This window comes from Podarcis filfolensis (assembly GCF_964270895.1).
Source record: "Podarcis filfolensis genome assembly, chromosome: 12".
Lineage (NCBI taxonomy): Eukaryota > Metazoa > Chordata > Lepidosauria > Squamata > Lacertidae > Podarcis > Podarcis filfolensis.
The window spans coordinates 52,746,122-52,773,857 of NC_139614.1; the positions used below are offsets into that span (position 1 = coordinate 52,746,122).

Sequence of the window (27,736 nt, forward strand, 5' to 3'; positions counted from 1 at the left end):
CTGGGCATGTTTAGCCTGGAGAAGAGGAGGTTAAGGGGTGATATGATAGCCATGTTCAAATATATAAAAGGATGTCACATAGAGGAGGGAGAAAGGTTGTTTTCTGCTGCTCCAGAGAAGCGGACACGGAGCAATGGATCCAAACTACAAGAAAGAAGATTCCACCTAAACATTAGGAAGAACTTCCTGACAGTAAGAGCTGTTCGACAGTGGAATTTGCTGCCAAGGAGTGTGGTGGAGTCTCCTTCTTTGGAGGTCTTTAGGCAGAGGCTTGACAACCATATGTCAGGAGTGCTCTGATGGTGTTTCCTGCTTGGCAGGGGGTTGGACTCGATGGCCCTTGTGGTCTCCTCCAACTCTATGATTCTATGATTCTGTGCCAGCCAGGTTAATGAGCAGAGTCAGAAACGTTGCTGAGGGCAGGAAGCCTTTCTGTAGAAAACAAGTCCAAATGAGAACATAAAGGTACACAAACTTAAAAGAAGTGTAAGCAGACAGCGACAGGGATGCTAAAAAAGAAAAATTTGAAGAGCACATTCAAAACCATGAAAATATTACTTAAATGCATTGGTAGCAGAAGGTGATCTAGTGAGGTAAATGGATTACAGGTGTGCTAAGGAAGGAGAAGCTGAATGAATTATTTGAATGTGTCTTTGCAGCAAAAGAGTCTGAGGAACTGAGGCAGATAGTGGTGTTGAGGTGTTTATTCTACCTTATTGGCAGAACAAAAGCTGACAAGTTGCTGGGTTTGGAAGGCATCCGCAAGACAGTTCCTAAAAGAACTCAAATGTGAAATCTAGGACTGGGGAGTGGCCAATGCAACACCAATTTTTAGAAAGAGACCCCAGGCGACCCTGGAAAACAGGCCAGTTTGCTTAACAGAAAACTGGTGGAAATCTCTTGCCAAGAACAAGTCTTGCTGAAGTGGAACCAGCATGGCTTCTGCAAGGGTAAGTGCTGCCTCACCTAAGTTCTTTGAGAGTGTCGTCAAGCGTATACGTAGATAGAAGTGATTCAGTTGACTGCTAAGTAAGCTTGGCAGTCACAGAATAAGAGGAAAGGTTATCTCACGGATTGGTTATGTTATGAAACAGGAAGCAGGACTATCTTGGCTCAGAGGCTTCTAAGATTAGCAAACAAATAAACACCTATGTTTCTTCCTACTTCCTTGCAGTATTTGCAAAACTCCTTTTTGGTATGAGGTTTTCGGTGTGCACACCCCACTATGTTCCATTCACAGTAATGAACATGACATAGGAGCTGTGTTTGGGTAGGGTCATTTGAAGTTCTGTACACATTCACTGTTCCATGACCTGTTCAGAATGAGACATTTTAAGTAAACAAAAAGACACATTTTTAACATAAAGAACATACAAGCGCAGCCAAACTTCTTGTACTTGCTTTATCTGCTGTAGCACACAGGTAAGTTAGATCCCACACGGTGTCATCAGAACCACTATGTAGGTATAGGTTAGAAATCAAAGGTCGTTCATGCTGACTTTCGGTCAAAAGAGGCAAGATGGAATCCATGGCTTTCTTTGCCTAACTCTAAAGACCCTAAACACTAAACTTGATTGAATAGGCCTTTGTCAGTAAAACTGTCACAATGCTATAATTGGAATTGTGCTTGCATCAAATTCATACACTTCTTGACCATAAAAACCCTCAAAGCATTTTATAAAAAGGAAGAAAAAGAACAACCCTTATTGAAAACTATTAATGAGGCTATACAGTTAAGTGATACATAAACCATGGAATGATACAAACTTACAACTGATCCTCTAAGTTTATTGAAAGATGGATTTTATCCCCAGTAGTTTGGAATAGTAAGTAACCATTTCCCTCTTTGTTATAAAAGAATTCTTATACTTTATTCTTCTTTGCTTACTAATTTATTTCTTGTGTAAGTGAGTTATAGATTTTGTGATTGTGCAACAATGTATAATTGGTGTGTTTGTGTGTGTATATATATATATATATATATGAAAAAAGATGATAAGGATACACAGAGAAGAAAGACACAGTAAAAAAAAAGCACTTACTTAATTTCTTCACAACAAATTACTGCACTATTAAAGGCATAAAAGCAAAATAACTTAGCAAGAATATGTTTGTTGGGAGATTATTTTGCATTCTTGCACATTTTTCTTTATAATTTGCTTGAGATCCTCCCCTGTCAGCAGTTATGCAGTTATCCATGAGATTTTAAAACATTTTTTAAAGAGAGAGAGACATGATCAGTTATAATGGTGGATACTCTAAAATTACATTTTCAAGCTTTTCAGTTCTGTGAATCAGACACATCATTTATTATACAAAGAAACTCACAATAAACTCGCACTAACAGTCAACCCATGGGAGCACATGAAGCAATCTGTTCTGGAGTCTGAGAGAGGGAATCTGTCTTTATTACAAAGTATAATTTATGTGGATTTTATATTTATGGGATTGGAGTCTGAGCACTTCAGTTTTATCTTCTTATTCTTAAGTTGATAAGCGACACATTCTAGGAAGACTCCTGCCTTAAAACCCTTAATCCCTTCTAATATTTAAGGAAAAAATTCATTTGCCTTGTGTCTCATTTTATGCCGGGACATGCATTTCTCATATTTTTTCTTTGATGTCTGGTTAATGTGACTTATTTTTTAATTATTTAAAATTCAAAAGCTTGCCATCTCAATATTGGGAAAGCTGTTTGCGAATATGTATCAGTATTGTGTCTGATGCTGTGACTTTGCATTGCGGTTTGTAATATCTAATGCATTGGGTTTGGCTCTTTCAAAGCTAAGAAGCAGCATGATATATTTTAATATGTATTATATACCTGTGGAGATTATAGTCTGTCGTCCTTCCCCTAAGGGGAACAGATTTTATGGTTTAGTAGGTCATTGACATCTTTAACCTCAATGACTCTACACAACACAGTGGGAGAAGATTTTTAAATGTCAACACCAGGAGTGGGTCACTCAACTTCCACTGACTAATTCCTGGAAGTTAATTGTACAGTGTTCTACTGTTAGCCTTTACCCTTCTGGGAACATAATTTTAGGTTCTGGCTCTAATCATAACGCAATGGACTCTGTTCTGTATACCTTAGAGAACAAATGGCCAAAGTCTCTCTTACCCTGCATAACTTTGTTTCCAAGCAGCAGTTTGTGGACCTGAAACAATACACCCCATATACCTGTATTTACTCAGATTTACTCTCACCCTGCCTCCAGCCCGCTCACCACCTTCCTCAGCAGAGTTTGCTCAACGGCATGGCCCGGCGCAGAGCGGCCGCTGCCTTCCCCTGGCACTTCCTTGGCATCCTGCTCGGGAGCCTGCATCCCCTCGCTTCCCTGCAGCACCAGCTGCCACCTAGGGGGAGTGTGTGGTGTCCCATTCGCTACCTTTGCTTCTGCACCACGGTGCACTGCATGCACCTCATGCTGGAAGCTCTGAGTGCGATCGCCCCCAAAAAGATCAACAACTTGTCGCCACCAATCATCCAGATTTTCACTTCTATTTTAAGATTTCATTTTCTTAATTTTGGATTAAAAAAAAATAGGGGTTGTCTTGTATATGGAAAAATACAGTATGTGCAAAGAAATTTCCACAAAATTAGATCTACTTAAACATTTTGTAGGTCTAACCATTCCTCTCCAGTTTTTAAGACAGCTGCTTTCTGGGATCATTAGCTGCTGTATTTCCTGCCTTTGCAATTAAAATAGTTGTGGTAAGGGACCAAAACATTCCAGTTGTTGTTTTCAAATGTCCATTGTACTTAACATATGTTGGCCTACCTTTGACACAAGTGCAGATACTGCCAGGAACAGGGCAGGTGGCCTGGATCCCATAGTTATGTTGTCTACCACAGTGGTTCTGAGTTCTGGGGACAGGGGCCTGAAATGCAGTGGAACAGCAGACCAAACTTCATGGCTAGGGTTCTTCTAATGAGTTGAATCAGCTGAAGCCCTGCACGAGAGCTTCTGCTTGCACAATGGGGCTTTCCCACCTCTCCTTTCCCTAGCACCCCCAAAACAATTGGCTGGGGGAGGGGTTGGGAAAACCCCTAGAACACCACACAGAGGGAGGAGAGGAGGTTTCTACTATCTGCAGGCTGCAGTGCTTGTGCTGTTAGGATGTTCACCAGAGCACATTGTTGAATTCCACCCCATAGTTCGATCCTAGATTACAACCCTGATTTGGACGAGTTATAACTTCTTTGGAGAGAGAAACACTACTGAAGACCTCAGAGTTCTGAAAACTACAATCAGAGCTTTAAAATGCTTTCGAGGTGGTGAATTTTTAGCTGACGTGTGGATGCCGCCCTTAGTAATTAATTATATTAGTGGTTTGTATGTTTGTTAATTCCTTATGGGGAATATTTTTGCAGCTATCATCTGAGAAAGTTATTCAAAATGGGACCTTATCTGGAAGTCTGTTGTCAGCTGCTTAGAGGATTCTTCAATGATTTTTGTGCTGTATGATTCTTTAAAAGCCTTGCACTTGTCATAATATTTTGTCTATTGTAAACTCTACAACTGTAAAATCAATAAACAATTAAAATACATAATACAGTGGTACCTCGGGATGTGGATGGGATCCGTTCCGGAGCCCCGTTCACATCCAGAAACAAACATAACTAGCGACGGCATGTCTGCGCACGCACACGTCACTTTTCTCCGCTTCTGTGCATGCGCGTGATGTCATTTTGAGCCTCTGCGCATGCGCGAGCGGTGAAACCCGAAAGTAACGCGCTCCATTACTTCCAGGTTGCCGCGGAGCGCAACTCGAACGCGTTCAACATGAAGCATATTCAAACCAAGGTATGACTGTACATAAAATACATAATAACAATTCTACCGGGGCATTGATACTTCCTTAATTAAAATATGTAATAAAAGGAACGATTAAAAAGCATGTCAGTTAAAACAGTTAAAAACAGTTAAAACAAAAAACAAACAAAAAGAAACCAAAACAACAACCCAGAGAATTCAGGGAAATGTTTGCCTAAACAAATGTGCCTTCAGGGGCCTCCCGTATTGCAGCAGAGAGGACATTCCACAACACCGGTGCCACTAGTGAAAAGACCCATCGCCACATTACTGCATCTCAGTAATCAGCAGATTGTGGTAAAACTAACTGGGTTCCATTAGCTGATCACCATGTCCTTACTGGAAAGTGAAGAGGAAGATGGTTTTTCAAGTCACATGGTCCAAAGTTGTTTAGGGTTTTTTATTTAAGTAACAAAACTTTAAAACTGGCTCAGTGGGTTATAGGCAACCAGTGCAGATCTCTCAGCACTGTGCCCAACAAGGTGCACCACTCACCACCTAGGCTGTGGCATTCTGCAACAGCTGCACGCAGCCTCTGGATCAACTGAAAGGGAAGCCCTACATAAAGCACATTACAACAGTCCAGACATGAAGTTAACAACACATATGTCACATTGGTCAGGATATTCCTGTCAAGCACAGTGTGCATTTGACGCACCAGCCAAAACTGATGGTAGGCCCTCCTGGACTCTCATGGGCAAAGACCACTCCTAAACTATGTACCTGTTCTTTCCGAGGCAGTGCAGTCCCATTTAGAACAGGCAAACCCCCTGATTCCCAGACCTGGGGACCACTTCCACAGTGTTCAAAATTAACCAGAAGCCAGGCATGTTTTGCTACTGGCATGGGTCCAATTGTGACCATGTGAAGATCTCTGGATGCCAGGTTAGCAACTAGGGAAAGCAAAATGTCACTTAGAGAAGGATCTGAAATATTTTCCTTGAAGCTTGAATTTGATGTTTTAATGTGTTATAAACTCCTTTGAGATTTGTTCTTTAAAATGTAAAGCAGCATAGAAACAACAACAACAATTTCAATTGCAAAAAACCCAAAAAAGACCTGGTGCCTAGATATTCCATTGTGGTGACTGTAACCTAGGTTTATGATGCTATCTGGCTATTAGTTTATATATCTGAATTTCCCACAGTGTCTCTCTTTTAGCAGATTTCAGTTTCAATCAATCCTCATCCACTCTACCACTACTTCTAGACCCTAGTTAAGCTTATGCATGACCTCTCCTGACTCAGATCTAATGGGAAAGTAGAACTGATTGTCATCAGCATCCTGATCACACTGTGCTCCAAATCTCCTGATGATGCTCCCAACAGATTCATATAGATGTTAAACAGCATTGACAGACTCATGCCTTGTGGCACCCACAGCTAAAATGCCAAGATGTAGACTTGTAGTCCCCCAATGCTATTCTTTGGTACCAGTTATGAAGGAAAGACCCGCAGAGACAACCCAGGAGAATACCATGGTCAATGTTATCAAAAGCCACTGAGAGATCCAACAGCAACAACAGGGTTACACTCCCCTTGACTTCTTTTGAGTCATCTGTCAGGGCGATCAGGGTTGATTCCATGCCAAACCCAGGCCTGAACCAAGACTGGAATTGGTCCAGATAATCTATTCCCTCCCATAGTGCCTGCAGCTGAACTGCCACCACCTTCTTGAGAACCTTACCCTCAAAACAGGTATTAGAGACTTGATGGCAGTTGTCAAATACCACAGGATCCAAGAAGGGCTATTTCAGTAGCTGGCCTACCACCACCTCCTTCAAGGCAGTTAGGAAAATCTCACTCGGATTTGTTAGCTGCCAACTGGACCCACTCAGTCAACCTCTCTGACTTGCACAAACAACCCAGCATGGGCAAGGGTCAAGAGGGCAAGTGGTGGAGAAGGTGGCCCTACCCACATCCTTAAGCCTCAATAGCTGGAACGAATCCCTCAGAACTGGATAAGATAGTACGTTGGACATTTCTTCAGAGACTATATTAGCAGGGGAAAGATCAGTATGAAGGTGAACAATTTTGTCTTCAAAGTGCCTAGCAAACTTAATCACAGTAGGCATTTGATGGTTTGAATGTCCCATTGACTGGAACAGGTAGAATAAACTTTTTCACCACTTTAAAGAGCTCTGCTAGGTGGCTACCTGAGAATGCAATGGAGGCAGAAATGTGGACCTCAATGGGAAAATTTCATTACGTAGGCTCCTTTTTTAGGACTAGCAGAAAACACATAAAGTAAGCAAAACAATCAAATATATGCTAAGTCTGGAGCTTCTTGAATTGTCAAACCAATTCCTGCTCCTCTTGGTTTAATAATAATTAAAGAAAAAATGGGTAAACTAGTAACATATGTTGTTGATCTCAAGCATGACCACTGGCAAATAAATTAATGTGTAATGCCAGATGAATCAAGCTTATTCTCTCAATTCTTTTTCCTAGAGAGGAATAAAGTTCCATCAACAGAACCTCATTAGGTTGTGCAGCTTATACTAATTTGAGGAGCACATAGCTTGACAGTAAGCATAAGAAGAGAAGACAGAAACCCAAACCAAAGCTGCCAATCTACATCATACAAGAAGTGAACTTTGACCTCTCATAAGAAGGATGGTGATTGTTTCAGGTGCAAGAAGAAAAATGGAAGCTTGTCTGCTTATAAACATCAATGTCAGGGCACATTCCCTAATAGGACACCTGCATGAGCGAGGAAAGAAAGGAAAAAAACCAATCATGTTTGTAAAAAATGGCAATGGCAAATGATAAGCTCCCAATGTCTTTATTGCACAGTCGTCGTCATCATCAGCTGCCTCCTTCAATAAAATTCCCAGGGCAACTGGTAAAATTTCAAAATACAATAAAAACAAGACAAATACAGATTTAATATGTGGATAAAATACTAAGAAAAGTAAAATACAATAAATGGGAACAGCATGAAAACTGTAAAAACAACAAACTCAGTCCAGATTAAAAGGGTTTTGCTGGGGGCCAAAATTAGAGTTGGCACCCGGCAGTCCTCTTTTGGGAGAGCAACTGGGGCACTGCCACTGAGAAGGCTCTTTCCCCAATAGCTTCTGCCATGCCTCTGATGGCAAGGAATTCAGAGAAAGGTCTCTGATGACATGCAAGTACATTTTGTTTTGAATATTTAGCACCACACATGCTTTATGCCATAAGAAAAGCCGGTCTCTGCCTGAAGGGGCTTTAGATTCAAAGTTTGACAATGGGGAGACACATCAGGAGAAGCAAGAGTAGGAAGGGATGGTTGTGAGCAAATATTGTTCATATCCTTAGACTTAAGAACTTAAGAAGAACTTGCGGTATCAGGGCAGAGGCCCATCTAGTCCAACATCCTTAACTAGATGCCTCTGGAAGCCCACAATCAGGGCATGAGGGTAGTTTTCAACTGAGGGATCGTGCTTCCAGCCCTGCTGGTTCCTGATCCCCATCTAGATTGTTCTGTTTTACTGTGACTATTTGAGGTTGACGTCCGGCAACACAGTAATCTGCCTTATACTGAGTCATTCCATTGGTCCATCTAGCTCAGTATTGTCTACACTGACTGGCAGCAATTCTTCAGGGTTTCAGACAGGGTACACTATCATCCCTACCTGGAGCTACGAGGGATTGACCATGAGACCTTCTGCAATGAAAGCAGATGCTCAACCAGTGAGCTATGTCGGGCCTTCCCCCCGACGCCCCATGTTGAAAGAACTACAAGGCTATTCAACAAGGTGGCCTTTTCTCAAAGATGTGGTTAAAGTTGTCTAAATAAGCTTAAAATGTTGATAGATCAGCCTTAGCATTGCTATACATGATTTTAAAATCCTTTTTGAAGCATAAGGAGGAGGGGGATTGGTCTGAACTAGTATTTTCTATGTTGAAGTTGTTGGGTTTTTTTTAAAAGCCTCCTTCTTAATTAACCAAAACACAAATGTTGCTTACGAATTTCCAGCAAGCCCTACTTATTTCAGAGTAGCACTGTCTTACATTCCTATTTTAGCTTGGCCCTTGTGTGGCTTCACCTCTCATCTATTTCAATTATTCATTTGCATTGACAGCTGATATATGCGATGTCCTTATCTCCAGGGAAACAGATCGGCTGTTGCCGTTTGATTTATCCTACTGGAATGCATTTCAATTACCATCTTAAGCCTGCGTCCATGATGTGGGGGCTAAGGCAATGATGTGAATCACCCTATTTAATATGCTCTGTTACTTTGCTGAAATCCATTGCGATGAGCGTTCAATGTCTGTAGATAATGGTGTGTGTGTGTGTGTGTGTACAGATGCATTTGTCAGTTTGTGGTGAGGAGGGAGAGTCACAGTTTATGCTTTCTCCTTGACACAAATCTTTAGTTGCAATTCCAGCAATGTTATAGATATGCAGGGGAAAGCAACCCAAAATAACAGAAAAGTGCAAAGGGTAGCGTAGAAAGGCTCTGCTGCTTTGACTGTGTAGTAAACCCAATTCATATGTTTATATGAATACATCCATCATTTTATTATTATTTTAAAAAGTATAATTCACTTTTGAAAGAGGTGCAGAATTGTTCCAGAGATGATAGCGGGACAACAGGTTTGTGATGTCACTAATACCAGCCAGTCAGGCCTGTGCTGAAACACAGAACTGGTTTTAATTGAGCTTGAGTCTTGACATAGAATCCTGTGTGACTATACACAGTTTGGTATGTGTACTTCTGTAGTAGTGTGACCACACTAACAGTGGCTTTCTTTCTTTCTTTCTTTCTTTCTTTCTTTCTTTCTTTCTTTCTTTCTTTCTAGCAGATTTTTAGACATTGGAGGATATGCTTGGAAGTGTGCATAAAATCTAGGATGCCAAATAAATTGTTGAGTAAGATTCCCAGTGGGTGAATGTGGGATGGGGGTTTAGTGTCCTGCATTAGTTCCTATTCCCTCTAATAACTATTCAAAATAGGTTAAATCATCCAAACTGGACTCTGTGCTATAATAATTCAGTATTTATGCAAAGCTAAATTCTGTGCCAATAAAAATTGAAATGCAGAAAGTACTTTAAAAGATTTAGTTTTAAAATATTTCATTACAGGTTTGAGAGTGGGAGAAACTGGCAAATAATGTTCTAGAGGTAGTTCTTGAAACAAAACTGAAATTTGACTAGAGGCCTCTGAGGCAGTGTCTCTGGAGGTGTGAAATGGTGTGAAATCAGTAATTAGGAAGCAGCTAATTAGCTCATGCTCACCAAGAGTGCACATTGAGAGAGAGTTATATATAGCTAGAGGCAAAGTGGTGCTCCTCAGGATCACACCACTGCACAAGCATATTGTGCATGAAACTGAGTTGCCATGGAGTGATATAAAGCAGTGTTTGGGGGCTTCCTGGGGCCCCTCCAGACATCCTGTTTATTGGATTATTTTACATAATTCACGATGATTTGTGCTCATTGTAGTTTGAGGCAGTTATATGCAATTCCACTTGCAATACTGTTCACACCTGCAAAAGTTTTAGGGCAGACATATTGCTTCCTTTCCTGTTGGTTGGTGCATGTTCTTGCTGAAATGAAGGGCCAGAACCAAAGTGGGATTGGTCATTAGCTCCACCCCATATCATCAGGCCCAACCCCTAAAACTGGCATGGGGGACCTCTGGACTGTAGGCCAAATTAGGCCCATCTGGGGTTCTAGTTAGGCCTGCAACAGTTTCTCCTCATCATGCCACCTGCCCCATACCTGATATCCTACCTGTCCCACCCACCTGCCAAAGTAGCCTGCAGAGGGCATAGGAGCTCAGGATGCAGCCTGGTGGCTGGATCTTAGTTCCCACTCTTGCCCATATAGCCATTAGGAACAGCCTGGTGTTGCCTGATCCATCAGATGATATCCCTTGTCATATTCTACAAAGCTCTACCCCTAAACTGCATCACTCAGCTCCAAGCTTCCACCCTATGGATCTCAGAATCTGAGCCTCAAGAGATCTGGCAGTCCTGGGCAGAAACTCAACTGGAGAAGCTTTCTCCATGCAAGGATGTTGCACTTGTAGATTTTTCTTTGCTTGCCTTGAAGTTACTAGAGACCAGAGTGGGTGGGGATGAGCCGGTCCTCTTTTTAGGAAGGGTTCCATGTGATTAACCAGCAGGAAAGCTGTGGAAGAGTGGAGGGATGTATGTGTGTGCTACCATGGCCACATCAGAACTATATGTTTCAAGCAGTATCATGCCACTTCAAAGAGTCAAGGCCCCCCCAACAAATCCTGGGAAGTATAGTTAGTTACATGTGCCGACAGTTCTTAACCTAGGTAGGTAGCCGTGTTGATCTGACGCAGTTGGGGGGGGGGGGAATAAAAAAATAAAAAATTGTCCAGTAGCAGCTTATAGACCAACTAAGTTTATTCTGGTGTAAGCTTCCATGTGCATGCGCACGGAAGCTTATACCAGAACAAACTTAGTTGGTCTATAAGGTGCTACTGGACAAGTTCTTAACCTATCCCACTCACAGTGTTTCAGTTTCTAGAGTAGTTTAACAATCAGTCCCTTTTCCCAGTAAATTTTGGGAACTGTAGCTCTGTGAGGGGAATAGGGGTCTTCTTATAACTCTCAGCATCGTTAGCAAGCTATGGTTTCCAGGATTCTTTGGTTTAAAGTGGTATGATGCTGCTTTACATGTATAGTATAGATAGGCCCCTATGTTGGAATTTTCACTAAAGGAATGGGGAGGTCACGCCATCTTGTCCTTTGCCTCAGATAGCAAAATGTCTTGAGCGGGCCCCACAGACATATTCTGGATGACATATATTCTTTCACCAGGGCATCCTGACCTGTTGCGATTTCCCTGCAAATCTGAGCATTTGCCACTATATAATACTACTAATTTTATATTAGTTTTTAGGTTGCTTGTGGGTGGCTGTGACGCTAGCAGCTGAGTCATTTTCAGGGGGGGATTTTATTGCTGCCAGGGTATTCAGAGTTCTGTGTGGGAGGCTGACTGAGAGATGGAATTTTTCTTCACCCCGTGGCATAGTTCTGGAACGAAGATAAAATGATTTGCCATTGATGTGACAAGTTGCTGTTAGTAAGGTGATTCACTTCAAATTACTCATCATCGAGAGGCTTGAAAGCAGACCATATAGTGTCCCACAAGTGGATCAATCTGCTTCTCGGTTTTTTGTTGGGTTGTCCATCACCCTTGGGTAGAGGTGGGACTGACTGTTAAGAGCAGGCACCCCCAAACTCAGCCCTCCAGATGTTTTGGGACTACAACTCCCATCATCCCTGACCACTGGTCCTGTCAGCTAGGGATGGTGGGAGTTGTAGTCCCAAAACATCTGGAGGGCTGAGTTTGCCTATGCCTGCTTAAGAGGATAAAGCCAAGTAGTTTTTGGTGATAAAGACTTTGCATACCTGCCAGAAAATTTTGAATCCCCCCCCCATCACCACTAGTCCTGTGGTGAGGGTAGACAGCAGCAGCAGCAGCCTATTTGCTGGGTGCAATTAAGGGATGCCTATGTGCATGTTTTGGGGCAAGAGTCTCATAAGAGAAAATGGAAATGGAGGTCTTCTCTGTTGTAATGCATTCTTTTATTTCATTTCAATTTATTACCTGCCCTTTGCCCTAAGATCCCAGAGTGGGCTATAGCAATTTAAAAGACACTAAAAACAATTTAAAACGACTTACAATCACCAAAATATGGTGGGTCCTAAAAATACACATGTCAGCTGTATATTAAAGGTCAAGGTAAAGAAGTACATATTCAGCATATGATAGAAACTATGTAATGAACTTGCCAGTTGTGCCTCTGTGGGAAAAGAGCTCCACAATTTAGGGGCTGCGACACAGCCATCACCCCCTCACTGAACTTCAGAGGGCCAAGAACTACCAAAAGGGTCCATTTGCTGATCTTAACACCCAATAGGGTCTGTAGGGAATTGGGCAGTCTCAGTCATTTAAGGGCTTTTAACACTAATGTGAGGACCTTGAATTAGGCCTGGAAACTAACTGGCAATGCAACTGTTTTAAAATGGGTTATGTGAGACCTAATGGAACCCCAGTCATTTGGATGTTGCATTTTGGAACCATTGAAGTTTCCAAGTCATCTTTAAGGGCAGCCTCACACAGAGTATGTACATTGCAATAATGCAATCTGAAACATACTAGAGTATGGTATGCAATGGCCAAATAATTTCTGTTCAAAACAGGCCACAATTGGCACATCAGCTATAGCTATAAAAATGTATACCTAGCCACTGAGGTCATTTGAGCCTCTACTGACCTTTAAACCCTTGCACCTCTAATGTGTGGACCTGTTCCTTTCAATGAAGTGCACCAAACTGTCTTCAGTCTGATGAGGTATTAACTCTTTTGAATGGAAATTCTTGATGCAGGCACATTTACTGGCATTTACTGCATTTCTTTCTGCAGTAAATATCAGTAAATGCCCCCCCCCCAACATAACAAAACCTTGTATTTTATGTTGAAATGACTTCACTGGTTTAACTGGTTGCTGTCAATTTCCCCCTGTTCAAACATCTTTACTTTTGGACAACTGCACAGCAGAGGGCAGCAGTAAGTTTGAGTGGAAATCTGGACTCTCTTGAAACAGCTAGTTGTACAATGCAAAGGGAATCTAGCCCCAGCAAAATCCTTACCAGCATTCCAAGGGCTCACTCTAGCTGCCAGTATGAAGTCCCTACAACTCTCTCTTTCCTTAACAAAAAATTAAAAAGCAGCACTACTGACTTAGATTGCTTCCATGTGACTTGTTTATTGATCATTCAGTCTCATTTGTTTTCACAAAGTTTGCATGGAGTTTAGATAATGTTAGCTATGTGCTGAGCATTCATTCCAATTTGTTTCTGTGGAAGTTATAAGACACTGATTGCATCGATAAATTGTTATCCCATACTTTCCAGTGCATTTTCTCATCACTTTCCTTACCTTATTGCAAAAAGTTGATTCTTCTGGGGGAAGCTGGTTTGAAGTGCAGTAGCTCCAAATCAGCTTTCACTGCACAATCTGAATTTTCTAGTATGAGTCTGACTTCCAAAATAATGACATACCAGTAGTTTCCTTTGGAATAGAGAACACTGAAGATTCTGTGTTATCTTGCAGTATTGGATTTCTGTCTAAATACACTAGTAGAACAAAAGTGGAGGCAAACAGGCTTTTTTAAAAAAATAAAAAACCAGACAATAAATCTGTTGCTGCCTCAGAAAAATCCACAAACCTTTTTTTTTAAAATTCCATTTTCCATAGTCATTACATATTATGCAATAATAATAAAAATCCACAAACCTGGCTCCCTCCCCTGGGAAGACCAATTGTGTCTGGGACCAATTCTTTATTAGATCCCCTATCCAGATAACTTGAATTCTTTATTAAACCTTTTGTTATGAAGTCTACTACTTTTCTTAAGAATACCATGCATTTCATTAAAGAAATGGAAGGTATTTCAGTACCTTTTAGGCTCCTGTCTAATAAGAACGAATGTCTCCTCCGCTAAACACGGTCATTTCACACAATGAAGCTTGTCCAGTTGTAGCCATTACATTAGATGAAAGATCTCACTTGGAAACCCGCCCCCCCATTTTCTTTTGGATATTTTTGATTTATGTATTGAAAATATTTTTTCCCCAAATTTGAACAGAGATTCTATTTACAAACAAAAGGAGTGGCAATGGGGAGTGCTCTCACCTCAGTATAGCTGGGTTTTTATACATGGCTAACTTTGAAATTGACACTATTCAGAGTATGAACAACCCTTAAGCATCTGATATTTTATTTTACAGATGTTATATTGATGATTTGATTTTCTCTATGAGGAACAGGGAAAGTGCTACTTACACACTTGGTTAAATTCCTTAAATTCCTTAAAGGATCATCTTAAGTTTTCCCTTTATACTGATGAACATTCCATTGCAGTTTTAGACACTGAGGTTTACTTTAATGAAAATAACTGTATCCAAGTCCATTTAAAAAAAACAACAATAGACAGAAATGCTTTATTACATTTTATGTCCTGTCATCCCAGACATTTAAAAACCAATTTGCCTTATGGTATCTATTTAAGGCTTAAATGTAACACAGCTAACTCTGAGGAATATAAGGATTTTGCTCATAATTTTGAAGGGAGACCTCGGAGATCGTGGTTACCCTCAGGCAGTAATTCAACAGGCAAGAGAAAGAACCACATGGGTATAAAGGAGCAGTTTATTGGAAACTAAGGAAAAATCTGCACAACATATAGTTCTTTCAAATTTTCTTTGTTGGATGAACACATCAAGAAAGATATCCTCAGACACTGGCATCTTTTGGGTGATACCCTGGGATGCAATCTTAAACCGCTCATTGGATATTTTTAGGGCTACCACCTTAAGGGACATGTTAGTACATAGTGATCTTGCACCACCTAAAGAATTACCTAATACCAGGGGATATTATAGGTGCAATAGATGTAATTGTTGTCCCTTGGCTATTCAAACAAAAACAATTGATTGTCCAGAAGTAGGTTTTAAATAAGATATTCAACATTTTTTTCCAATTGTTCTATTGCAGGGGTTGTATCCCTCATCTGTTGTCCCTGCAAAAAGAAATATAAAGAGAAAACGACTAGAGTTGTGAAAATTAGGATTAATGAACATAGATCCAAAATTAGACAAGGGAACCAAGACGCTCCCTTAGTAGAACATTTTTAAGCATGGGACATAAGGACACAGATCTTTTTGTGTTATTGAAGGAGTTACATCTCCAGCACACGCCCCTAATGATATTGAAAGTAGATTGCTGCAAAAAGAAGCTTTTTACATTCATCATTTAAAGACAATTATTCCTTCAGGTCTAAATTCACATCTTGACCTGAGTCCTTATATTCAAAGGTTGTTTAATAAGATCAATACATCATAATTTGCATTGCTAATATCCTGTTTAAGAAAAACTCCCTCCATGGGTATTTGCATAGTAACATCTTGGCTATGCAGTATTTGGCAACATTATTGGTATGAATGGCAACAGTATACCTTTAAGGTATGCTTCAGGTGCAACTAATTAACTTTGTGCACTGGTGTAACTGAGATACAGTAGGATTTGGTATTAAGATCAGGGCACCAGATAAAGATTTTTTTCAGTGAGGCTTGTATGATCATAAGATTGATAAGCAACAATTATTTCTGTGCTTTATTATCTCATGGGATTATGTCTATAGTAGTTTTTGGAGTATTTTTGATATCATTTTTATTGTATTAATGGAATTGATTATTTATATCAGCATAGCCTTATGGTTTTAAAATGTTTATAGATGGCATATTGAACAGATATTAATTATTGCTTTGTGTGTTTTGACTTTATATCAATATGTATATACATTGATGGATGTATTTGGAAACGGGTGTTTTATGCTACCCCGTCTGTTTTTTGCTCATTAGCATTTTATGCTGAATACAGTATTATTCACATAAATTCAATTTTCAAATCAGCCTTTTAGTGCACTTTTTTTTTTTTTTTTGCTTTAGCCTCAGAAGCCTAGACAAGCCTTTGCCAACCTGGTACTCTTCACTTGTTTTGAATTATGACTCCCATCATCCCTCACTATTGACTGTGCAAGCCGGGGCTGATGGGAGTTGCATTTTAGAACATCTGTAGGTAACCAGCTTGGCAAAGGCTGGGCTACAGAGTTGTTGTGGCTAACTCTATGCCAGTATATCCATTCTAGCTAATTACAGCTAAAAGTCCTAATCCTGCTCAGCCACAATGAAACTCTGGGTGATCTTGATCTCATCGCTCTCAGTTTAAACCACCTCACACTGCTGTATATATTTCCTTTGGTAGCTGTCTGGTGGATAGACCTATGTTAGGGGGTGGAGGAGTTGTTTTTATGGTTTGATTACCTTGTAATGTGCTTTGTTTTCAATTAGTTTTAAATGTTGGGTTTTTTTGTGTTTTACTATTATTTGTAAGTAACCTTGAGATGTAATGTGAGTAATAACTTTAATTAATTAATAGTGAAAACAAGCAAACCTCTTTGTTCTCTGTCTGTCTCTGTCTGAACCCTGGTTTTCATTTGCAGGGGTAGTAAGATTCTGTGGTAGTGGAATGGACTGTACCATTTTAGGCTGCAAGTGGAGGATTCCAATATTGAATGTTCCCATAGTTGGCAAAGCAGCAGGGGCAAAAGAGGGTGGAACAATGAATGTAAATTTAACCTTTGTACACTAGGCTAGTTTCCACACACACTTACCTACCCATCTCTCATCCATATAGGCAACCAAAAAGCATTATCAGGATTCTTTCTGATACTTTCCTGCCAGCAAAAACACTTGAGGAGGGTGTAAAGCTGAGTGGGTAGCTGGTGGTTAGCTGGGGAAAGGGTGAGGCTTGAGAGTACCAAGGATTAGACAGAGGCTTGGTGTGTCACATTCATATCTGGGTCTGCAGTTCTCCAACACTGCTGTATTTCATGTGCTAATTCAATAACTCCCTAATGGTACACTGCAACAAATACATGTAAAATCCCCCTGGAGGCCTCAAATACCACTCTTCCTTCCACTATCAGTGGAGGCTACCCATTGCGTCTTTGGGACTTGCTTTCATATCCAATCACTGTTTTTTTAGGGATGTTAAAATGTGAGTTATTTCCTCTTCCGAGTGCTGCTTTTTGAGCCATCCTGTGCAGTGTGAAGGGGCATGCTTGTAAATGGGCTTTCTGCTTGGCTTCACCAGACAATGAAATGAGACTGCCCCCCTCCCTGGAAACTGAACTGAAACTATGCAAAAGGCAAAGATGTCATATGAGAATTGGAAAAGGTCAGGGGCCTCACTAGTTGTGTGTGTGCCCCTTGCCTGTCTCTAAATTCGACTCTCATGCATGGATTATGGGAATGGGGGTGGTGAGGGGAAATAGAACAAAAATGTAATCCCTTTTTAACATTATTAAGGGGAAGAGGACAATATGAATGTGGGTTTGTAACCAGGCTGAAGGCCGTAGCATTCCTGGGCATCCTCTGTCTCCATCTAATTGCCTTTGACCTACAGTGATGAATGGGGTGGATGGGTAGGTGAGGGAGCAGAAGGCCTATTAATATGTCCCATCATGATCCAATTGCTATTGACCCCCATGTGGCCGGCAGCCTTGCATGTGGTTCTGGTCATGTGATTCCCAAACCCTCTCAGCTTGTGGGAGACCCGCTTTGTTCAAATGGAGCCTGGGTGGTCCCTCCCGGCACCAGTAACTGAAAAGGTTCATCAGAATTGTTGCATAGCTTTATAGCCATAACTGCAGGGAGTTATTCTTTCCAGAATTAAGTCCGTGACCATTGGAAAAGCATTAAGGTGGGGTTTCTAAATTCCAATTATCTTGGTCTCTTGAACAAAAAAACAGATTAGGTCTCACCAGACAAAGGAATCTCCCCCCTCCCATGTCACTTTTTGTCTTGTGGAACTTTCCTGATGTGTAATGCCCGTATAACTACCCCTGTAGTGAGGCCATCTTATGTTTTTTGGTCAAATCTCCTATTTACAAGGAAGGGACAGATCCATTCAAGGAAGAGGGGGGTGGGGAGGAAAAGCCACAAATGCACATTCAGTTCTTCTCATTAACCAGACCCGAGTGAATGCAGCGTCTCGAAGATATGATCTGAACACAATCCTTGGTGACCACATTAACAGAGATGAATGGAGGAGAGCTTGTCTTTCTGTTCATACCTCAAAAGCCAGGATGTCCTATTCTTCAGTCTGGCCTCTGCCTTTTGATGCGCCAAAGACCTTCCCTTGCCACCATCCCCAGGACCAAGGCCTTTCTCCCACTCTCCAGCTGCTCACTCCAATTGTATAATTTGGAGCGTATTCATGTTAGTTAAGAAGCTGGTAACTCAGGCAAAGAACTTCATGACTGGTTTGTGGTATATATTTTGGCATCCAGTTGCCACCACATTAGAAAATTTGAAAGCTGCCTTATACAGAGTCATGGAGGAGAAGGCTATCAATGGCTACTAGCCACGATGACTATGATCTGTCTCCACTGTTGGAGGCAGTATGCCACTGAATACCAGTTGCTGGAAATCAAGTGGGGATAGTGCTGCTGTTGCATTCAGGTTCACCTTGCAGGCTTCCCTTAGGCATCTGGCTGGCCACTGTGAAAACAGAATGCTAAACAGGTTGGATTCTTGGTAGGAGCCATCAGGCTCTTAGGTTCCTTTGTTGACCATTGGCCCATCTAGTTCAGTACTGACTGGCAGTGGCTCTTCAGCATTTCAGTCAGGGGTCTTTGCCAGTCTTACCCAGAGAGTCTGTGAATGAGAGAAAGGGCTGTAGTTCATCTGCTTTGCACAATGATCTTCCCTATGTCAATAATTATTCAGTTTCTCTAGTCTTTTCCATGTGCCATTTTCAGCCAGTGGGACTTTAACTCCTGGGGCTTTGCTAATTAGTGCTGTGGCAAAATTTCAAGTGTTCTTCCTCTGCAAAAGAGGCTTCCATATTTCTGTCTTATTTTCGGGCCACTTTAGAAGAGTTTCTTGCTTGTAAGAATCTGAACAAATTTTTTTACATATATCTATACATTTGTCATTTCTGTTAGCTTTTAAAATAAATTTTAAAGGATTTCTTTAGAATTTTGACCTTACGTTGTGAGATGACCAAGGACTGTGTGCTTCCCCCACTCCCACTTCCAGTAAACATTTATCTAGCACTCTGCAGCCTCCCTGGCTGCCTGCAGTTTCTAATCTGAAAAAGGCCCATGGAGGCGTTACCCATGATGCCTTTCCCCAGGCTTTGATTGATGCATGGGCATTTGGGAAGGCTGTACAGTACAGACTAGTAGTGAGATGACTTGCAGAAATAATGAAAGAAAGGACATCCACAAATAGGGATGGACAAATCTGTCAGATTCAGCTTATCTTTATTTCTCATCTTTCTGATCTTAAACTGAGTTCACCACATTTTCATATTCCTTCATGATTCTTCTAAAAAACTTGAAAAATTGTCAGTACATTTATCCTAATATACTCATTTCTGTATGGAATTTTATCTAATATACACATTTTTGAAAGCAATTTCCCTTACTATAAGAACTTTATGTGCCATTTCCATGAATGCATGCATTTTTATCCACATTTTCTCCTAATATATACATTTTTGTATACATTTTTTGGCTGGATAAATGTGTCGCAAAATTCAGAGAAGTGTGAATTTCAAGGGTAGCTGTGTTTCAGTTCCTGTAACGTTTTTGGAAGTGCCAGGTCAAATTTTGTAACCATCCTTCTGCACAAAATACCCCTCCACTACATCAAATGTAATGTAAGCACAACAAAAGCTCTATATCTTTGAGAATTTCATCAATATTCCCCCCTTGTAATTTCTGAATGCTATTTCTTTTGTTATTAATTGATTGAGATTTTTAAAAAAATTAAAAATCAGAGGAGAAGTTTTTGGCACAGCACTAGTGCTAGTATTCCATGCACTAATGCACACATGTAGAAAGTGTAGGATGCAGGCAGAAGTAGTGAGTAGCATCTAAACCCATCTTCCCTATCCTGGTGCCCTTCAGATGTTGGACTACGACTCTCATCACCCCCAGCCATCATGGCCAATGGTCAGGGACTATAGGAGCTGGAGTCCTAAACATCTGGAGGGCCTCAGGTTGGGAAAGGCTGATCTGAATTATTCTGAAGTGCTTTCAAGATTGATTGGTTGCCTGTTGAGTGAGATTGTATGAGAGCTAAAAGAAGGACAACTGATCAGGCAGTCATTGCACAACAACAAAACAGAACATAATGTCTAATATGTTATGTAAACAAAGTGCTTCCAGAATTATATGATGGCACTAAATTTTAAGTTGTGTTGCACCTTGTAGACTTAACAAATTTTATTGTGATAAAAGTATAAACTTACATAGCATCTCCTGTGTCAGAATTTGCTTTATGCTGGATGGTGTGGGTCATCCTACCTGACTGGCAGGCTGATTTTTTAAAAAACCAAATTCAATGGGCTGCATCTGTGGTATCTAAAAGATTAATTAATAACCACCACAGTAGGTGGTAGTGGTGGGATCCTAACTGGGTTAAGTCAGTGGTTCTCAAACATTTTTCCTCTGGGCCACACTTTCAGAATAAAAATTTGCTCTCGCCACACTTAATTGATAAGAAATACATTTTTAAAAAAACTCCTAGCAATGCTTGATTTATAATGTAAAACACAACTAGTTTATAATATAATCATAGGACATCAAGAAAGTATAAAACATAAGAACATGAATCATTCCCAAAATAAAATTATAAAGAACATGAATCATTCCCAAAATAAAATTATAAACGAGTCTTCTCCAGCACTCTGTTCGAACAGCAATTCTCAGCAACAACTCAGATTCTCTTTGGTATCATTTGATACTCTTAGTCTCATTTCGAAAAGATGTATATCAATATTCTGCAAATAATTTTTTTATACTCTACTCTACTGAAATGTTTAAACGTTTCTTTGAATGAATCTTCCCGTCACACTTACCATCCTTTCCTGCCACACTAGTGTGGTGCGCCAGACCCTTTGAGAACCACTGGGTTAAGATGTGTTTGGCACCCTGTATTTAAACCCTAAGTGTATCTAACACAGAGAGAGGCACACTTCCCTCCTCATAGTTACCACAATCCCCTTAAATCTGGGATGCGGAGGCCCAAGGGTGTTTCTTGTCTGAAGGTGTGGTTTCTAGATAAGCTCCAGTGCCTCTTTCTCTTTTGGAAATAAATCACAGGAAAGAGCATTCCAGTCTAGCAAACCACATTTACCAAATTACAGATAACTGAAAGAATGGAAGCTAAGAAAAAGAAAGGGAGGGGAGCTAATTTGTGCAGATCTGAGTAGCACTGCTGGCAGCAAGAGAATCATTAATGCTGCAGACAGATAAAGTCCTTCCTTCTTCCATATATGGCTTCTGGTTGATGAATCTTTTGAAGCACAAAATTACAGTGGAAAATTATTGCATCTGCTTCAATTGCAGCAGATCTGTGGGCTGGTTCATACATGCAGGTTCAGTACCTCATGACTGTAACATCAAGCAACAACCTGCATGTGTGAATGACTCTTCACAGATAGAGAAATAATGTTTGGATCTCCTTACATCACTTCTAGTGCAATGATTTTCTGTTAGACATCTCCCCTCCAGCCCAGTTTATTTTTTCTATTGTGACTTCATTTTTCATCCAAGGACTAGGACCTAGGAGACCAGGGTTCAAATCCCCACTAAGCCTGTTGTGCCTTATTCCAGGGATGGGTTGAGAAAGAGTAACTGCCCCAAGATAATCAGACTCCTTTCGCTGCTGAACAGAGGTTTGAAACTGGATCTCACCAGTCCACATGCATGCAGTTCCAGTCTTGCCAACCTGGCACCCTCCAGATGTTTTGAAGTATAAGGGAGCCACTACAGCCGTGATCACAGGATCAGGGGCGCCAAAGGTCAGAAGGAAGCAAGTCATCAGCCAGCTGTGAACCAGAGGCAAGTGGTGCAGTCCAAGATAGGTGAAATGGCAGGTAGTAGGCAGGTAGTAGCCCAATAATGCAGTGTAGTGGTTAGAGTGCTGGACTATGACCATGGTTCGGATCCCAACTCAGCCATAAAGCTCACTGGATAATAATAATGATAATAATGATAATAATTTATTATTTATACCCCACCCATTTGGCTGGGTTTCCCCAGTCACTCTGGGCAGCTCCCAACAGAATATTGAAAACACGATAAAACATCAAACATTAAAAACTTCCCTAAACCGAGTCAGTCAAGTTATCTCAGTCTAATCTACCTCACAGGGTTGCTGTGAGAGTAAAACTGGAGAGGAGAACTGTATATGACACGGTGAACTCCTTGGAGGGAAAATTGGATTTAAATGTAATAATCAACAAATAAGCAAGGAAATAAATATTAGGCCAAATGTATGCTGCAATGTCTAGGCAGGCAAAGGGTCAAGTTTAGGATGGGAGGAGTTTGGGGTTTATAGTTGTTTGACTGTAAAAACTGTCTGAGGATTTTGAAAGAGGATATAGAAATGCCTATAAACAATTTTTTTAAAGCAAGTAGGTGCCTTTAAGTCAAACAGGGTGGGAGACATACTGATCTGAGCTATGGGGCAGAAAACATTGGGGGACTGTGTATATGACCCCTATTAACGAGCTCCATTAATGTGCCCCATTCATTTTAGCATGGCTTCTGTAGGCAGCAATCTCAGCAAAGCATGTTTCATGTTCACTAGCTTGTGTGTGCATGTGTGTATGTAGGCAAGGCAGGTGATACTGTATGGATTTGTATCTCTGGCACCAAAATGTCTTGGGACAGTCCTACCTTTCCATCCCTCTCTGAAGCAGCTCCTGTTTGAAAGTAATAATCCATGGCGGATTCATGGAAAGTGGAGCTAGGCAGGGACCACACAGAACTCAGCTCACCTCCCCAGCCACCCTGTAGTTCACCCCTGCGGGGAAACACTGTGGTTTTTGCCTGACTAGATTTGGAAAAGGCTTCTGGAAAAGCATTTTTGCCTCCACACGCAGCTCTGTATGATAGGAGGTTTTTGGACAAGAAAAGTGCATATTTTCAACAGTAAAATGTTGGAGAGTGTGCAATTCAGAGTCTTCAGCAGCGATGGCCAAATCTGTCAACTTCAGTTTCTCTCTGTTTCTCATTTTTCTAATCTTAAATTCAGTTTTCCACATTCCCACAGTAATTTGTGGTTTCTTTGGGGGTGGGGGTGGGGTAGAATCCTCATGAAACTTAGTCAACAGTTTAGTGTGAATTTCTCTTAGTAAACACATTTTTCCTTTTACAGATAGGTAGCCGTGTTGGTCTGCCATAGTCAAAACAATTTTTTTCCCCCTTCCAGTAGCACCTTAAAGACCAACTAAGTTAGTTCTTGGTATGAGCTTTAACTAATATACACATTTTAGTAAGCAATTTCTCTTAACATACGATGTTTTAAAATGCGCTTTCCCCTAATATATCAGTTTTGATGCATTTCCTCCTAAAATATGTATGCTTTTACACATTTGTTGGAGAACTGCATCACAATGTTTGGAGGAGTGACAATTTCAAAGGATAGCTGTAGTTTGGTTTGATGAGTGCAACTTAGATAGTTTCACATTAGAAGGCAAACAAAATCAAATCACCTCCCCAGTGTTAGCCAGACCAGCACGGGATGATTACTTACCTTACATTGTGGGCTGAATGAGATCCACTCGTTCAGCCGCAAAGGACTTCCAAGAAAGTGACACCTGGTATGACCCTGGGGAGGAACAAGTATGAGGGGAGGAAAATCTCTGCTTGAACAATCCTGGTTCCATTTGGACACCATGTAATTGCTTTTGCTGTTCCTGTACTAGATTTGAGGATGGTTTTGTTTAGATAATCCTTTGCAAGCTGCTTTGAGAGACCCCTGAGGCTATAAAACAGAATATTTATCTTTATGTATTTATTAAATTTCTATCCCTCTCTCCATTCATGGAAAAGAGCCAAGTGCAGTAAACAGATAAGTAGTAAAGCAATACAATTAAAAAAAAAATAAAACATTAAGAAAAATTAATAACATCTAATAACATTTTAAAACAACCACTTACACTTGCAGCTAATAATTTCAAGGTTAGCTGGGAACAGTATCTTTCAACCATGAAATGTCTGGGTGAACAGGAATCTTTTTAATATTCCCCCCGATTGTTAATATTGAGGGTATAAAACATATCTTATCAGGGTGGACATTCCATGAATGGGAAGCCATCACAGAGAAGGCTGTGTCATGGGGCAGCCCCCAGTGGAGGCAGCACCAACAAGAAGGTCCCTATGCCAATTGTAGGACCTGAGATGGTGAATAATGGAAAAGGTACTCTTTTAGGTACTTGGGTCTCAATTTGTTTAGGGCCTTGTATGCTAATACTAGGGACATGGGTGGCGCTGTGAGTTAAACCACAGAGCCTAGGACTTGCCGATCAGAAGGTCGGCGGTTTGAATCCCCGTGATGGGGTGAGCTCCCGTTGCTCGGTCCCTGCTCCTGCCCACCTAGCAGTTCGAAAGCACGTCGAAGTGCAAGTAGATAAATAGGTACCGCTCCGGTGGGAAGGTAAACAGCGTTTCCGTGCACTGCTCTGGTTCACCAGAAGCGGCGTAGTCATGCTGGCCACATGACCTTTATGCTAGTACTAACACCTTGAATTAGGCCTGGTAGCTCAACTGGTGTAGTGCTAGTGTAGCGCTTTCAAGGTCAATAATATGGACTCATTGGGCTGCCCCACTCACCAACCTAACCTAGCAGCCACTAGAATATAAGCATTTTAAATCAATACCTACTTTTGCAGTCCCAAGAGCTGCTCACACTCTCAATGTGGTGGTTTAGGTCCTCATCCTCCTTTCTTTTCAGCTTGCATTTTTGGGGACTTAGGAGTTGAACATCAGCTTGACAGACCCACACAAACACATCTCAGCCGTGTTAACCACATGAACAGAGCAGTCTGTTTAGCTTGGCACTTGAGTCTGGGTATTGTGTGTGTGTGCGTGTGAGAGAGAGAGAGAGAGAATGAACAATTGCAAAGTAAAAAAATTAAAATACAATTAAAATCTTGAATTGCTGTAGTTTCACTAGGTTTGTTGCCCTCAGAATTTCTGGTGCTTTCGTCTGGTTAAAGGTACGGTTAATATCTGTCAGTCTCCCACACTCCCTATGCAGTTGACAAGCCCTCATGACATTTCCTGAGAAAGTTTTTGGAGCTGGATGAGACCAAAAGTGGAACCAGAGGCAGATTTAGGGAAGTGTGACCTGTTTGGACCTGCGCGTAGTTCCCTGTCCTCTCCCCCAAGGCCAGGAAGGGAGAGAGCCAGGAAGGGGAAAGGCTGCTGGCAATGCAGCGCAGCTCCCCCCCCCCCCCCAGTATGCAGCCAGGAGCAGTGAGGAAGGGAGCAGCTTATATTCAGGTATTTTCTCCCCCCCCCCTCCAATTTTAAAGGTGCAGCATATATTCAGGTGTGGCTTATATTTGGGGCAATATGGTATGTTTGGCACCAGCTTGGTTGCTGGAGTTGCTGGAAGGAGGTATACAAAGCGCGATCCCACTGGTTTAGGGACTACACTTTGGATTTGTGTAGAGTTACTTCTTAGCCTTTTCTTCTTCCAAAGATATCCTGCAAGGCAACAGAGGTTTAGGATTAGAATTTTCCTTCTCCTAGATGGGCTACCTTCCCATTTGCTAGGCATATTAGCTATATATATTACCTCCAGCATCAGAGCCAGTATGCCTTTGAATGCCAGAGGGGAGAGTGCTGGGCTACTCATAGGCATGTAGTTGGCCACTGTGAGAACAAGATGCTGGATAATCTAGCTGCAGGATTCTTCTTATATTTATTATATTATGTGGCTTTATGTCAAGTCCCTTGGCTTGAATGCTTCTACATTAAGAGAGAGAGGAAGTGGACACTTGTCTGGAGACAGTTTGCCAACCTAGTGAGTTTCCTCTACAACAATCCCAAGAGAAAGGATCACAGTAGACCTTGGAACATGCAAAACATTAAAGGTAGGGCACTCAGGGACATTTTCTGAGGGGCTTCAGAAGGGCTTGCTACCCCCACCCCACCCCCAAATCACAAGATCATTTATTCATTTCCCTGTGGCCTGCCATTACAGCACCACCACCAAGTGAAGCCACTCACAAATGAGTTATGGGGATGGAGAAGGACCCCTCACTCTTGTTTGCAAGCAGACTTTCCTGCCAACGGCATTATAATGGGCTGCTGCAATCAGGTAAGCCCTCTTGCATGGTTGAGGAGGACCCGTGGCCCAGGCTCTGATTAGGAGGCTGGTTGGTACAGGGGGCCCATTGAAGACAGCCTACCCAGGGCTCTCCAAAAACTGGAGCCAGGTCTTGGAGCTATATAGAAGGCAGTGGCACATTACTGGCCTTCTGGATTAACATGATTCTTAGACTGAGAGGTTTGTGGTTTATAGTTTTAGTGTCATGGCTCAAACTGCCTGCTGCTTCCTATTCCTTGCATTGCAGTTTGAAGCATGGAGTTGGTATCTGACCCACAAGGCTTATCATCAAAGCCTGGTGATGCCTGATACCTTCATTTAAACTTGGCTTTCAGAATGTTACCTCTGTTTTAGGAGTTTTAGGAATGCCATGACTTGGTACCTGAATACCTAAGGAACTATCTTCTGTATGTCTTCCCTCATGCTTTGTTCTGGGTGACTCTGCCAGATGAGATAGGACCAGCATCTACCAGGTGCAAGGCTGACTACGAGCAGAATTCAGACACCACATGAAATCCTGACTTTTCTAGCTCAATGTTGGGTAAATGGAAATTGGGATTTATTTTTCACTTCTGGTTTGGTCTCCCAGACTTATATTGGTTGCTGGCAAATCCTGCCAGTTTCTCATTTTTGTTGCGCTAGATTCTCTCCCCCTCCCCAAAGACTTTTGATTGAGTTGTGTTAATTTTTTAATGTGACGTTGTCAAGTACCTTAAGTTGTTCTACATCCCTATATATGGGATATACATAAATATGTACATAAATAGTGAGTAGTAAATTTTCTGCATTATCTAGTCATTCACTGTATTTACACCTTGCTTTGAAACCAGGGTCAGGCCATTGGGCCATGAAGTCCAGCATCCTGTTATCACAGATGCCTGTAGGAAACCCATAAACAGGAGCCAAGCACACGAGCACTTCTAACTTGTGATTCTCAGAAACTTGCATTTAGAGACTTAGTGCCTCCAGGAGTGGAGATATAACATATCCATCCTTGCTGGTAGCCATTGGTAGGTTTATCCTTGATGCCATCTAAGAGAGCTTATCCACACTTCCTCATGCCCAACTGCTTTCTTTGGGGGGGGGGAGCTCTTTAGCACTCAGTCGGAGCAAATGGCAATTTGCCCCCCCCCATTGCCATTTGTTCTGATCTATTGCTAAAGAGCAGGCTTTTCCTGGGAA

At 41.4% G+C, this 27,736-nt stretch overlaps 1 protein-coding gene across 2 annotated transcripts in view; it reads left to right on the top strand.

Annotated features, from left to right (window-relative positions):
* Positions 1-847: 847 nt before the first annotated feature.
* Positions 848-27,736, top strand: part of LOC310746244 (uncharacterized protein) — a 213,151-nt gene continuing 186,262 nt past the window's right edge. The window contains exons 1-2 of one of the 2 annotated variants that reach the window (XR_014540526.1): positions 848-950; positions 7,271-8,273. Coding sequence is in view for 1 of the 2 variants with exons in the window: in XM_083580100.1 (XP_083436226.1) it covers positions 936-950 (15 nt within the window). In the remaining variant the exon portion in view is untranslated. Of the gene's footprint in view, positions 951-7,270; positions 8,274-27,736 lie in introns of those variants that run through there. The other variant, XM_083580100.1, reaches the window with a different exon arrangement.